The sequence below is a fragment of the Gambusia affinis genome, linkage group LG11 (assembly GCF_019740435.1).
Source record: "Gambusia affinis linkage group LG11, SWU_Gaff_1.0, whole genome shotgun sequence".
NCBI lineage: Eukaryota > Metazoa > Chordata > Actinopteri > Cyprinodontiformes > Poeciliidae > Gambusia > Gambusia affinis.
Window position 1 is genome coordinate 28,120,940 of NC_057878.1, and position 14,377 is coordinate 28,135,316.

The 14,377-nt window shown below is 38.2% G+C and overlaps 1 protein-coding gene and 1 long non-coding RNA gene across 5 annotated transcripts in view; one reads left to right on the forward strand and one right to left on the reverse strand.

Moving 5' to 3' along the window:
• LOC122839543 overlaps positions 1 to 13,803 on the reverse strand; it is a 74,672-nt gene extending 60,869 nt beyond the window's left edge. For all 3 annotated transcript variants that reach the window (XR_006372053.1, XR_006372052.1, XR_006372054.1), the window contains exons 1-3: positions 13,683 to 13,803; positions 13,405 to 13,596; positions 8,956 to 9,404 (exon numbers count right to left, since the gene is read on the reverse strand). This is a non-coding gene — a long non-coding RNA (uncharacterized LOC122839543). The remainder of the gene's footprint in view (positions 1 to 8,955; positions 9,405 to 13,404; positions 13,597 to 13,682) is intronic.
• LOC122839540 (protein FAM171B-like) lies at positions 1,731 to 12,374 on the forward strand. Of its 2 annotated transcripts, none has more exons than XM_044131213.1 (8): positions 1,731 to 2,015; positions 6,108 to 6,341; positions 7,851 to 7,943; positions 8,026 to 8,184; positions 9,003 to 9,173; positions 9,258 to 9,374; positions 10,122 to 10,245; positions 10,732 to 12,374. In XM_044131213.1, exons 1-8 carry the CDS (start codon positions 1,811 to 1,813, stop codon positions 11,531 to 11,533), a joined length of 1,905 nt encoding a protein of 634 aa, XP_043987148.1. In that variant the 5' UTR covers positions 1,731 to 1,810; the 3' UTR covers positions 11,534 to 12,374. The 2 variants fall into 2 exon arrangements, with proteins under 2 accessions (XP_043987148.1, XP_043987149.1); XM_044131214.1 differs by having other exon boundaries at positions 8,032 to 8,184.
• Positions 13,804 to 14,377: the final 574 nt, after the last annotated feature.

Genomic DNA, 14,377 nt, shown 5'->3' on the forward strand with positions numbered 1-14,377 from the left:
TGCTACTCAAACTGGAGTCTAAAAGGATTAAGATTAACGATTTTTAAATTACAAGTCATTAAGAGGTCATTCGGTGGGTTATTCAGTCAATAATACCTTTAAACAGTCTAATTTACTCCACTGCTGCTGCTGAGAGGTGGAGGAAAACAGACCGTCTTCCCACCTTCACCCTGAAAATAAAATTGTTTCACCATCTTTTTGTAGACAGTATTCAGAGCAGAGGGTGGCTCATGCTTGGCAGGGTTTATTTTAGATATCTGTAGAGACAATATGAGCCTGGGAAGAAGAAAGGGCCCACCCAAAAATGTGGAAATCTAGCAGAGTTTGGAGGAAAACATTAACTTGGTGTGAAGATGTTGTGTGAATTCAGAGTTCAGTATTTATCTGGGTGAAAGTCCCAGTGGGGCTGGTTGACTTTGGCTGCTCTGCACCTGCACACAGGTGTGGAGCGCATTGAAAGTGGACTTGAATTAATTCTTCTTAAAATATAGAAGTATAAAGAGAAAAATTAACAATGGCCTGCAGCTGCATGTTAATGTTTAATGGAAAACAAACCCAGGAAAGTCTGTAGAAATTACTTTTCCATTTTGTCCCAGATCCAAGCAGCAGGTTTAATGAGCCGCAGTCCTCCGGGTCGGACTCTCGGGTCGGTTCTGGTACCACAGTTCAGTCTGATAAAAGGTTGTTTGCTTTTCCACAACTGGTTGTCGCATTGCCCCCTCTAGTGGCCAAAACTAAATGGTTCAACAGCCATATATAAATAAATGTTTTGTTAAATAATAACTTTATATAAATATTTTCATGTAACATGTTTCTGGATGGAATAAAAGATAAACTATTCTTAACTTACATGGCATGTAATAGTTGGTAAAGTCAAATTAAAAAGGCAAATATATGGTGAGAATAAAAACATTCACTGTAGTATAGCACATGTTTAATTTCAAACGGAAAAAATGTAAAATAAAAATGACTTTGTATTAATAATGATAGTACAATACATACATATACATTTCTTATTTTATATTATTTTAATAACAGTAACCGTATAGAAAAGGAAATTGCTGCTATAATTAGCACTGCGTAAGAAACACAGTATAACCATGTCTGTTTAATTTGATTTCAAATGGCAATAATGAACAAACATGTTTTCATTAATTAGCATTTCTATTAATGATATACAGTTATCACAATAATGATATTTATTTACATAATTCTAAATATACAATAATCAGCAAACATATAAAAAAGAAATTACTGTTAAAATTAGCGATATATAATCAATACTACAGCTTAATTTAGTCTCAAGCGTGAGAATCATCACTACTTCTGTCTGTTCGAAATAATTAGAAGTATTTATATTTAAATTAATGAAACAACAGTACACTGTGATTATATGTGTATATTTATATACCAATATATTTTATGTAATTATAGTATATTAATATAAACAGCATATAAAATAATTACTGGTATTAATATTAGCAGCTATATGAAAGCACAACTTTTACTTTATCATTCTTAATTCCCTACTTTAACCGTTGTAAATGTAATCTGTATAAATAGATCATATTTTTATTATTTTTTTATATTTATATCACTAGTATTTAACATTATTGTAGTTTTAATTCTTTGGTATTTGTGTAACATTTATTGTTTCTTGTATTTATTTGTTAACAATTAAGAATTTAACACAATAAAATTTTTAAACGTGTGGATGGTGGGCGGGGTGAAGGGTTGAGTGGGCGGAGCTTGCAGCTCAGTGTGTTTTGGGTTTTAGTGGGTAAAGCAGTGGATATTTCCCAGCCAGTGGATGAAACGTGGAGCCGTGTGTTTGGTCATGAGTGGGCTGTGGCAGTGGGTTCTCTGTGCGCTGGCTGTGAGTGGGACGGCGGGGACAAACGGAGAGTTGACGGGGACGGAGGGACGACTTCTGCATGCTGATGAGACAAACTTCACAAAGCAGGACTTCAGGAAACAACAGCAGCAGCAGCAGCAGCAGCAGCAAGGCCTGCCAGGTTTGGAGCAAGAACTGCTAATGAATTTAAACATGTTGCACATTTTACAGCTCAATTATTTCCAGTTTAGAGCAAATAAGTTTTGATGTTTTAATAATTTCAGTTAATTTTGGGCCATCTGCGTTAAAACTACATATTTGTTTCAGATCAATACTAAAATAATCTCCTTTGTTTGAGGATTTACTCACAAATCTACTAATATGTTCATGAGTAAGAAGTGATGAAAAAGAGCCCTATGGCAAGCAGTTTTATCATAAAGTAGGCTGTAAATTTTCATATAAACTCTTCAAACTCAACCAAATCTTTTGATCTAAATCAACATTTCTGATATCTCAAATATGAGGACACATTTCCTGTCCTAGTATTCTGGACCGACAGATCTATCCTTCCTATTTTAGCAAAACATTGTGGATGTCTGGAGCTGAATTCTTTTCAGGCGAATTTAAAGCGTTTTCTCATCTAATATTCCGGTAGACTCTGTTTAATTTGGGATCAAACTTTCCAAATTAAGTCATCATCTGCTCCAGCTCCAGCTGCTGTGGTTCTCTTTCTCTCTGCTCCGAGTCAAACCAACCTGTTCCCCTCCTGGCCTGTGGGGGCGCTGCACCAAGAACCACCGAAGGAAACGACACAAAAACCTCTTTAGTCACAGAGCGCTACTTCCTTCTTCATGAAATGGAACTAAAGTGGAGAAGGATCACATTTTAGCGGTTGGAGGGTTTCTCTTTGGCTGAAAACCACAAGCCATTTCAACCGCTAACGCTAGGCTAATGCTAGTATTAGTTTCGGTTGCATTTACCCAAAATTTCCTGCTCTGTATTACATTTCCTGCTTTCGGCCCGCATGGGGGGGGAGAACCTTAAAACTCCTTTATTCCTTTTTTGAAAGTTTAGTTTGGAAAAAATATCCAAAATTTCCAACTTCAACATCCAAAGGAACGTTTGTAGAAATGAGTGCTTGAGCTTTGAAAAACCAAAGTCTGAAGTTTAATTTAACTATATGCTACAACTGCTTACCGTAGAACTCATGAGTAATGGTTTCTCCATCTGTTTGTTTGCTCCATCAAGCTGTTGCGCTGATAATTTACGGTACGATTTGAGTTCTTCAGCATTTAAAGAAAAGATGCTAAAAACTGAACTCTTTAAATTCCTGCAGACCAAATGTTCACCAGGCAGATTTATCATTTTGTTCGGTTTCTGGTTTATTATTTACAGAAAACAGAGTGAAACAAAGTCCGTCCTGAACTTCTCCTACCAGGATTTTTCTTTGCAGCAGTGGAGGAGCTGAAAGAGGGATTTGTGACCCTGTTTGCTTATCATGACTAATTCATGTTGATGTAGGAGTGCATCGCCCTGCATCGTCACATGATCCGCTCTGGAGCTGGATCACTTGGACATGCAGCCCAGCGTGCTGCTATCTCCGGCACAAACAGCGCCGCACTCCTCCGGGCCGGCTGCCGCTTCGCTTGGCGCTGCCAAGTCAAAGCTCCGGGGAAGAAAGGACAGTCCAGCTCGTGTTTCAGAGAGATTAATGACCGAAACATGAAATGCACACAGTACAGTGCAGTACAGGGTGATTCTCATGGTTAATGAGCTGAGAAACAGCGCTGTGAAAGTTTTTGCTTCCTTCCTGAGTTTTTTCATGTTTGTCACACTTCAGTTTTTCAAAGTATCAAACCTATTTAGATTTAAGTCAAAGATAATTAATTACAAAATGCATTTTTTAAATAAAATGCAGTTTATAAATCCAAACCTAGTCATCTCTGTGTGAGAACGTGATTCACCCACCTGTCCACCCTGTACTCATCAGGTTTTAATTTAAATGAACCTTTGGCTATAAAGTTATTCTAAAAGGATAAATAGTAAAAATAAGTAGCAGCTCAGCCCTCTGGAAATGTCCTGACTGACCCTGTAATCGGGAGCATCAGGACATTTCCTGGTGGGCTGGTTTGGTTTTTGAGCTGCTGCTTCATTTTTCTAATAATTCTTAAACAATATTGAAGGATTCATTTAAATTCAAACCTGATGAAGTATTTAGTTTAGTTTACCTGTATTTTTGTGCTGCTGTTACGACAACAAAAAGGGTCGTTTTCAGATTTAACATTTGACTCTTAACTAAACTGCACTTTAATTTGTACAGATGTTTTCTCACAGAAAGTCTTGTTCAGATGTTGAAACTGAAATCTTGGACTCCACAAAAAGTGCTGTGAACATTTGATTTGTACAGAAGAGGTTAAGATCTTTGAAACTGAATTTAGTTCAATTCTGACTTTGAACTCAGAATTCTGATTTTAAATTCAGAGATCAAAAGTTGTAATTATATTTAAAAAAAAAAACATTCAAAGGAAAAACATTTGAATTCTGAGGGGAAAAAAAGTTCCTAATCTTCTTTATTAGTTTGCATTAGAAATGCTTTGACCAGTTATTGCCTGCGTACAGCTGATAGGTTGATCAATATATTGATATAATTTTGGGTGTACATTTCTATTTTTAAAATTACAACTTGTACACTTTTCGTTTTCCCCTCTCCACTGTGATTATGGTGATTATTGACTCTGATCAGGCTCCATAAAATCAATTCTTCTGTTGATCTGGACTTTAATTTCTTAATAATAAACACCTTCATTTAAAAACTGAATTTTAAGTTTACTTGTGTTTGTTTAAATCAGTTTGATGTTCTGAAACACTCTGCAGTAATAAAATAAAAATCCTGTGAAGGGAGCCGTCGTTTTCCCATCCATCAGCTGAAACAATGGCCTCATTCCAGGAACACATTGGGGCCAACGCGGGTCATCAGAGATAATTCCCCGCCGGACCATCTGTCTGTTCTGCTGGTGGTCGCATCCGATCGATTGGTCAACTCGTTTCTGTTCCCTCCTGCATGTGCATCGTAATTTTTCAATCATCTCTGATGAAAATGACAGATATCAACCCACTTTCAGCCACATCTTAGTCAAACATGATATTTCATCTTCTTTTACAGTCGTTTCTTCTCGCGGCTCAATTTGCCAAATGGAGGGATTATAGTAATCTGGCACCAACAAAAGTCTGTCTCAGATTTAGTGACCTGCCCCTTCTGTTGTCACTGCAGCAGGAAAACGTTTCAAAGAGACGTTTCCTCTCCCAGAACCGCCATCCGTCCATCTGCAGAGGTGTTGGCATCTCTAACAAATGCACTTGTTTCTCACTGAAACTGAAAACAGACGCGGCTACGAGCTACCGCTAACTGTTGGGGGTAACGACTGGGTCGAGTTCGGCCTGAAAGCTGATATGAAACGTCGTAATTGTGGCTGTAAACCTTTTGGCAAATCTTCCAGCAGCAGGATTAGGAGAAACTCTGATGTTTGTGATGCGACGGCGCCTCAGATTGCTGCTGCAGTCCAGCTTCAGCGCTTCATTAAGGGGGGAAAACGGCTTCGTTGTGGCAAATTGCTGCGAAATTTGCAGGTTGCCTCAAAGAAACATTTTCTTAAACTTCAAATCCCCTTTTAGCAGAAAAAGATGAGCTGCTTGCAGACCAGAAGGAGACAGAAATGTCTTGCTGGGAGACAGGGAGCAATTACAGGTTTATACGCCATCAGACGCTAATCGCTTCTAAAAATCAGCTAAAACTTTGTTTTACGCGCTGCAAACAAATGAATGATGCAAAAATCTAAAACAAATACAAAAAAGCGAAATGCAGCAGCAAAACTAAACAGTAAAGCTTCCAACCACAGACAACAGAAGCAAAACCCTAGAGGCAGCAGATGCAAATGAAAACTGCTGCAACAGTAAATAAAATACAAAATAAGAGCAACGGAAAAAAATGCAGCAATAAACTGTTTTTTTAAAACAGTCCTCCAGACCACTAGGAGGAGTCGAGTGGCTACCATTTTAAAGATCTTAATAAAAATACACCACATTTGTTTGATTTTGTAAATGTGTGTGGGTTGGTTGACCTTCAAACTTTTGCTAATATCTTCAGAGTAAAAGCAGCACAAACGTTTGGCTCCAGTTTCATCCGATCTGAAAGAGTCGACTTCACCTGGGTGAAAGTCTGACGGAGGTCATCTGGAAATGTGACGCTTTGTTTTGTCTTGTGCTCCTCTGACAGGCAGCAGCTTCATCCTGAGGGTTCAGGTGAGCGACGTGCTGACTGGGCGGCCGCTGAGCAAGGCAGCGGTGGAGCTTTTCGTCAACCACACCCTAAGCAGCGCAGCTTTCAGCGGCGACGACGGAGGCGCCCGGCTCCACGTGCCCTTCCACGCTGGGCTTCCTGTCGCCGTGGCAACCAGCAAGCAGGGCTTTATTTCCGCCCTGCTGCTGTGGGAAACCAGCAGGAAACCCAGTGAGAGAAAAATCAAGTCCAGGGTTGTTCAATGTGCGGTCCGGGGGCCAATTGTGGCCCCTGCATTAGTTCTGAGTGCCACAAACTTGTGTAACTTTTTATGATGAGATTTTCCAACACAAGTTTTAATCTTCTTAAACGTAAAATGTTCCAACAAAAATAATTCTTTAGATATTTTTTGTATCTCTTAAGTTGGGTGATAAACTTCTAGAGTTTTAACTCAAAAACAAACTTGGAGAGTCATTATATTTGGCCAAAAGTGGAAACATTTGTTTTATAAAATTAATGTTTCATTGCTTTGAATAAACTAAAAACTTTATATATGCAAAAAATAAACCAAAAAATTACATCAGAGTAGTAAATGTTTTATTTATTGTTGTACAGGTAAAATTATAATAATTCACCTTAAAAAAAAATATTTTTTTTTCCTTAATTGTGGAAAAAAAAAAAGATTTGTTCCCTGAAAATTTTCAAATTGAGAATTTTGAAAATTGATCAGAAATTAAAAGAAGTAATTTTTTATTAACTGTAGAATTTTTTTTCCCATTTTGGGAAGATTTTAAATTTAACAGTTAAAAACAATTTAATTTATGGTGTGTAAAACTGACATTGAGACAAAAAATGCTATTTTGTTTTGTTTCTAAAAACAAAATAGTCAAAGTATTTCTCTCCAAGTAACTTTCTCCTCTAACATCTATCTTGTGCCTTTTGCTCAAAAACAAACTTTGCTTTTCAATAATTTATAAAATTTTCTAAATAAACATATTTTTAAATAGTTATCTAAAAGTTGTATTTATTGCTCAGAATTGACCAATTTTTTTCCTGGGTTTTTTTTTTTTTTTAATAAAAACCTTTATTTAAATTAGGAAAACCTGCAAAGCCTTTTGTAATTTTTAGCTCTACAACAATTTAGACATTTCCCTCTGCAACAAAACAAAATTTGAATTTGTTTTTAATTAATACTGTGGAAATATGCATTCCCTTTTGACCTGACGATTTTGGCCCAAGTGATGAAAAGTTTGAAAATCCCTGGTCTAGTCCAAGTCCTAAACTTGTTCCTTATTATGCAACAACTCAGCAGATTTTAAACTCTCAGCTGTGATGAATGTTACATAAACTCATCATCCAGTCAGGGAACAAACAGCACCATCTAGTGGAGAAACATTGAAACATGAAATATTAATGGTTACTATTTTATATTAATCACATCAAATGTTATTTTTCTGTCTCCAACTCTTCTTATGGTTTTCTGATTGGTTCTTTTGGTCTTTTTCTTGTCAAACATTTTTGTTTTTTGCTCACTAGGCTCACTAATTTGACTGGCCAATCAGAAAACAATCACCAAAAATGACATTAAAATAAAATGTTACTATATATTTTTTAAGAAAACTATTTTTAAAAAGTAATTTTTTCCTCATCCTCCCTCTGCCTGTCTGAGGCCCCACAGCGCCCCCTGGAGGCTCCAGTTTTTGAGTTTTGGGTCTGCCCTGTGTTTTATCATTCCTGCAGTCTTTTCATCAGTGACTCTGTCCCTGCTGGCTCTGAAACGAGGGAACATCTGGCTGTTCGACGACTCGGTTCTGATCACCAGCAGAACTGCAGGTGGTGGAAATGTTTCTTTAGCTTCTCAGTGAAATAAAAACATGAAAACTGGACAGAAATGTAGAAATCTTTCCTGTTTAAGCTGCAGTTTCTCAGGCCACAGTGAGATTTCCTCAGCGGCTCCTGAACCTGACGCACGGCGGGAATCTGAGCGCCATCAGATCGTACTTGACGGTTCCTCGGCTGACCTCAGACCAGGGCGACTCGCTGAACATGCTGGGCATCGTGAGCAGCAAGTCAGGTAACGACATCATCCTTGCGCCACACTGAGCAGGCAGCCATCTTCATTTCAGAAAGGGAATTAACGCTTTACAGAACCTAAACTAAGTCATCTGTTTTATTTGCATAAAGAGATAAATTATTAAATAATTTAAAACATGCAAACATTTACACAAATATATCACGTCTGAGATATTTGTGTAAATTTGTATAATTCTGCAATATTTGACCTGAAATTCTCAGTGCTGCCCCCTTTGGGTTGAATGGTTGCTATTGCAGTTGATTTCTTTCTATTGGTTATAATGGTTCAGCTCAGTTTCTTGGCTCCACCCACTTTACTGGTATTTTTCTGTGATTTCACAACAAGCCTAGTTCCATTTAAACCAGATGAATAACCAAATCATCTTATTTTTAAAAAAGTTTTCCGTATGTTGGTCATGAACTTGGTTCTTTGTATCCTTTTAGCATTAGCAGAGCTAAAGTTTAAGTTAAGTTAGTGTAGCTAACTTTTTAGCAATTATAGATATCCATCCATTTTCTAACAGCCTTGTCTCTAGAGGGGTCAGGAGGTGCTGCTGCCTCTCCAGCTAACGTTTCGGGCGAGAGGCGGGTTCACCCTGGACGGGTCGCCAGTCTGTCTCAGGGCAGAAAGACCCCTGGCCGGGAATCGAACCCAGGACCTTCAAAATGTTGGAGTTTTTGGTGGAAATGTGTTCTATTTTTCTATCTACAGTGACAGTAATAAACCAAACCTCCTAATTCTGCTAAATAAAAGAATTACGTTCTGACTCACGTCGTCGTAGGAATCCGTCATCCTGACTTCGGTTGTGATGTTCTCAGGGTTCGTGAGCGTGGAGCTGAGTCCGGTGGCGGCCGTCAGTGTGCGGCTTTTCTCCGGAGACGTGGAGCTGAACGTCAGCGGCCCGATCCACATCAGCCTCAACGTTCCCGAGAGCCGAGGGCTCCAGGAGTCCGACGTTGTTCCGGCCTGGTTCTTCAGCAGAACTACTGGTCAGTTCTGATGCGTCACCCGTCCGTCCATCTACCGGACCAGCTGCATGCTAACTGGTTTCATGGTGATTTATTTCGCCGCAGGTGGATGGATGAGGAAAGGACTGGGAAAGATGGCGCTGGTAGATGGGAAACTGATGTGGACCTTCACCGCCCCTCACCTGGGTTACTGGATCGCAGCACCTTTGACCTCCAGCAGAGGCAGGTTTTCACTCCAGATGGGTTTGAGTCCTGTCAAAGAATCACAGCAAGACAAAATAAAAAACTATAAACTTAGGGTGCCTTCAGCCCTGTTTGGTCCACTTTAGTCCAACTCTAATACACCTAAAAACCAAAGTGTCGGATCGACTGACGTGAACTCTTTAGCAGTCTGAATGCATGTGAACGCCAAGCGAACTGGAGGCTGCTCCAAAAGCAGAAAGTGAACTAAAACACAGGGCATTCTGGGTAAATGGAGCCAAAACAAATGCTAGCTTTAGCCTAAAATCTGGAGTATATTGACTGAAAATATTTTTCACCATAAGGGGTTTTCAGGCTGTGCTTAATCTGGTCCCTCATCTGGACCTGTTCTCCATAAAAAAATAAAAATTAAAAAAAACTGGTGCAAAAGCAAAATATCGGATCGTTTTAAATGCAGCAATAAATCGTATCATTAATTTGTGGTGGTTTGTGGTGAGCTAACCTTTAAGAATCAAAAGGTAGACTGCCTTAGAGAAAATATTTTATCTTTATGGAAATGATGTTAAATATTTCAATTTCAAGAAGACGGACAATAGAGATGAACATAAGAGAGTCGAGAAAACAACCATGTGGGACTTCAGAAGATGAGAAATTATTTTGATTTGAAGTTTTTTTATATGAACTGGGATCAAACTAGCTGAAGGATTTGTAATAAAAAGTATTCTGTATAGTGTTTGACTCATTTTATTAATTTTATATTTCCTTTAGGTTTCTTTGGACTTCAGACTCTTGTTGACTTTATCTTGCAACATTCATTTTTCCTGGTGGTTCTGGTTGGAGGAACGCTTGTCGTCATCGTCTGTCTTCTGTTTGGACTTTTATGTTACTGCAGGTAAAAACTTTTATTTTAGTTTAATGCTGTTGCTGAGAACATCAACACAGTTTTAGATTATTTATTGATAGAAACTGATTAGGAAACATTTTCTTCTGCCTGATTTTGTTACCAGAATTAGGAGGTTTGTCTGAATTGTCATTTTGGTCCGAAAAATACCAAAATTTTCACTTAACTTCATATTTTAGTCCATCTGATGATATGATTCTTAGATATTAAATGATCATTTGATCATCTGCTCAGTACTTAAGCAGACTTTTTACCAAATAACTTTTTTACTCAAGTAATTTCTTGCATGGTTACTTTTTACTTTTACCTGAATAAAAATACGCCGACATAGTGCTACTCTTGAGAATAATCTTTGGGTTTTTTACCCGCTTGTTTATCATAATAAATTGTAATTTCAGTTTGAAAACAAAACACAAAGACATGAAGGAAGAACTAAGACTTTCAGACTGTAATAATTATTATTAGTTTTGTTTTCAGGAGGAGTTTCAGTGAGATTAAACCGCGGCAGACGGCAGCAGTGGTGAGAAAAGACCAAACCACCTCCACAGACAATGAGGAATCTGACACATCTGGACAGAACCAGAACCAGAGCAATGGGTTCTGTGTTCCAGCGAAGAGCAGTGATGTCATCGCCAACCCCGGCGCTGTGGTGGTTTCGTTGGATGGTAACGAGTTGGACTTCATTGGTGCGACTTCGGAACAAACCCGAACTCCGGACGGTCTGTTCTTCTACAACCAACCCGTGGCGATCCTTCCCGCTCCGGCGTTCTTCAACTTGGAGGAACATCCGGCCCAATCCGACTGGAGCCGGTCTGCCACGCTGCCGCGAGCCTCAAACGGAGCCGCCGCCGCCGAGCAGCAGAGGAAAGAAAGCTTCACCCAGACTCTCCAAACCGAGGAGCAGCTCCAGACCGCTGACGGATCGGAACCAGCATCCAGGGCGACCTTCGGCCTGCCGGAATCGGCGTCGGTACCAGGAACGCTGAACAAACTCGCTGGAAGCAGACATTCAGTCCACGCCGTCACGGGTTTGTCTAAAGTCGCGTCGCCCCAGCCGCCGCGGGCCTGGTTCGTCTCACTGGAGGGGAAACCGGCCGCGGAGATCCGGTATGCCGGGTCGGAGCAGCAGAGACGACGGCGGACCATGGAGAGTCGAGAAACCAGTTTGGACTCCGGAGTGGATCTGAGCGAACTGAATCAGACGACGGGGAGGAGAGTGACTCTGGAGAGAAACGCTACGTTCATTAAAAACCCGACCAATAAAAACACTCAACAGTAAAAACTGGGTCCAATCAGGACGACGGAGCAACAGAACCGCTGCACGAAAACAAACAAAGTCACAATTATGACAATTAATTTGTACGAGAATAAAGTCGGAATGAGAATTGTCATTACGTGAACACGTGCAGGAATAAGTAATTACGACGGTTCTAATTATTTTTGTACAACTTAATTTCTAGCCTCTTTAGTTTTGCAATGCGACTATCCTGGTAACATTGTGACTGTGCTCTTTATTATGACTTTATTCTCGTGTTATTTCAACTTTGTTCTCAAACGACGATTCTTAAATTTACTATTCTCATGTCATTTTGAATTTATAATATGAAGTTTTTGTGATTTGATTATTCTAGTAATTTATTTTTAATAGCCCTAATGTTTGTAACTCAGTGACTTCAGAGGTTCAGTTTACAGATTTAAGGTTCAGATGGTGCAGATTACACCTTTAAACCGCCTTAAAGCCCCAAAACACTTCACAATCATTTGTTCACCATTTATAAAAATCAGACTAACTTTTAATTTCTGAATAAGTTTGAAGCAAATGTCTACTATCTACTATACTGTCTCCACTAGTGAAAATAAAAAGGGATTGCACGTCTCACTTTAAACCTTTGTGTCTGTTAATGTCTGTATAACATGCTGATATGGTCTCAATATGGAGAAAAGATTCATATTTCTTAGTATTTATTTTGGGTTTAGTTTGTAAGAAAACAATTTTATTATTTAAAATATCCATTTGGTGTTTGCATGTTTTTCTGTGCATGCAGAGGTTTTCTACGGCTTCATCCCACCGTCTAAAAACATTCCTGTTTGGCTAATTGGTTTCTCCAAGTTGCCCATTTGTGTGCATTATATCCAACCCTAACAGAAAAAGTTGACCTTATTATACAGTTCTGTATTCAAAACAACGTTACTAAAAACTTCATATATTTACCCAAGTTAAGTAATCAAGTAGAACCAAAACCTGTGAAAGCATAGAAGTGAGAAAGTTCGATGCTGAAAGAAAATCAAGGGTAAACTCCAAAAGAAAACGGGGTTAGTCGCTTTTACAGGTCATCTACTTCCTTTAGTAGTTTCTATTTTTCTTTTTTAAAAATTAGTCTGAAATAACAGAAAAATGGGTTCTAGAAAAACCTGCTTGTACAAAATGAATGGGTACAACACTAAGATATTCTAAAAACAAGATGGAGGAAAAACAACGTTACCAAATCAATTGTTCTAGAGCTTCTAGAAGTTATAAAATGTCTGGCAACAATTGTTGCCGGTGGGATTAAATGGGTTAAGAGTACACCGTACTGATATATCTTAGTATAAAAGCTTATTTTAACCCAAAAACATCAGGTCAGTTTTAAGATGCGTCAGTATAACACATCTTAAAAATCTCAAATCACGTCAGTGAAATGAGATTTATCAAGGTTTAATATGATGATGTTTACTTTGCCTCTGAATTATTTTTAGAGTGTATATTCTCTGTAGAGATTTTTATCTACCAAAGCAAAACAGCCACTTGTATTTCCGTTTCCCTGATTTCTATTGAAGCATCAAAACTTGTCGTCAAATTTCAATAAGCTTCTTGCATCAGATGATCCATCAAAACCGCAGCAGAAGCTTCACAAAAACTCACTAAGGATGAGAATTTTCACCTCACCAGAATCCATCTGAGCCAGTTTAGCGTAGCAAATCAGCAGCTAATCTAAAACCTGCAGCCATTTAACACAACAAACCTAAAACTAACAAAACAAACAGCCATTTTATATAAACCAGTAGCCACTTAGCGAAAGCCAAAGCGTTTGGCCTCCATTAGCGGCGTTAGCATCCCGGCAGCTCCTACCTTGTCCAACGTCTTCTCGGTCCCGGAATTGTTTCACTTACCTTTGGATGATGACGTCAACAGATTTCCGCTTGATTGAAGTGACTTTCCTCTTCTCCCCATTTTCTTTTCGGCGCCATTTTCCCCTCAAATCCATCCTCATCTGATGCTAATGCTTCGCGCCGTTTCTCCTTCGCAGGTGTTTCAGCGGGGCTAACCAACATGGCCGCCGACACGCTGAGGCCGGGCCGTTCCTTGAAAAACATCCGCAGAATATCAAAACAACGCCTTCCATAATTTTATCAATAACTTAGAATAATCAGTTCGAAATATAATCTACCAAAAACTCCTCGCAGCGAGCTCAAACTGTGGCGTTCAAACAAAAACTAAGCGGCCTACTCACTCCATTATGATATCCGAGAAGTGCCTAATTTCAAAATGTCCGCCCACATTAAATTGACCTGCGCACTAAAAACCAAATAAATAAAAGATTACCACTTTTATAACCTCCAAATAACAACATCGTTAATTTAATTTATGGATCCTCCAATTTAATTGAGTTTAAAGACCCTATTTAAAAATGTGTTATTTGATTTATATGTTTTTATTCATACGGTTTAGCATATTCATTATTAGTAATAATAATAATGCATAGTTTATTTACAGATTTTATGTTTAACATTTATTTACATAAATGGGTTTATTTATTTTACACATCTTTTCTGTTCTATTTATATTTCATATATATATATATATATATATTTTTTTTAACTAAGCCTTTTATTGTATTAGACCATGTAATTAATTATTATTTTTGATAATGATTTGCTTAATGTTTATATATCTAAGCTTATACTTAGCTTATGTATTATAACTATTGCATAGTTTTTTGTTTTGTTTTTTGTGTTTACAAGCTTTTATTTACATTCGATATTCTTTATTTTTTATTTATTTTATTTTTTTTAGTTTGTTAGTTTGTTTAGTTTATTTGGAAGCTTGTATTAAAGCATCCAAATGATGATTAAAAACACTGGA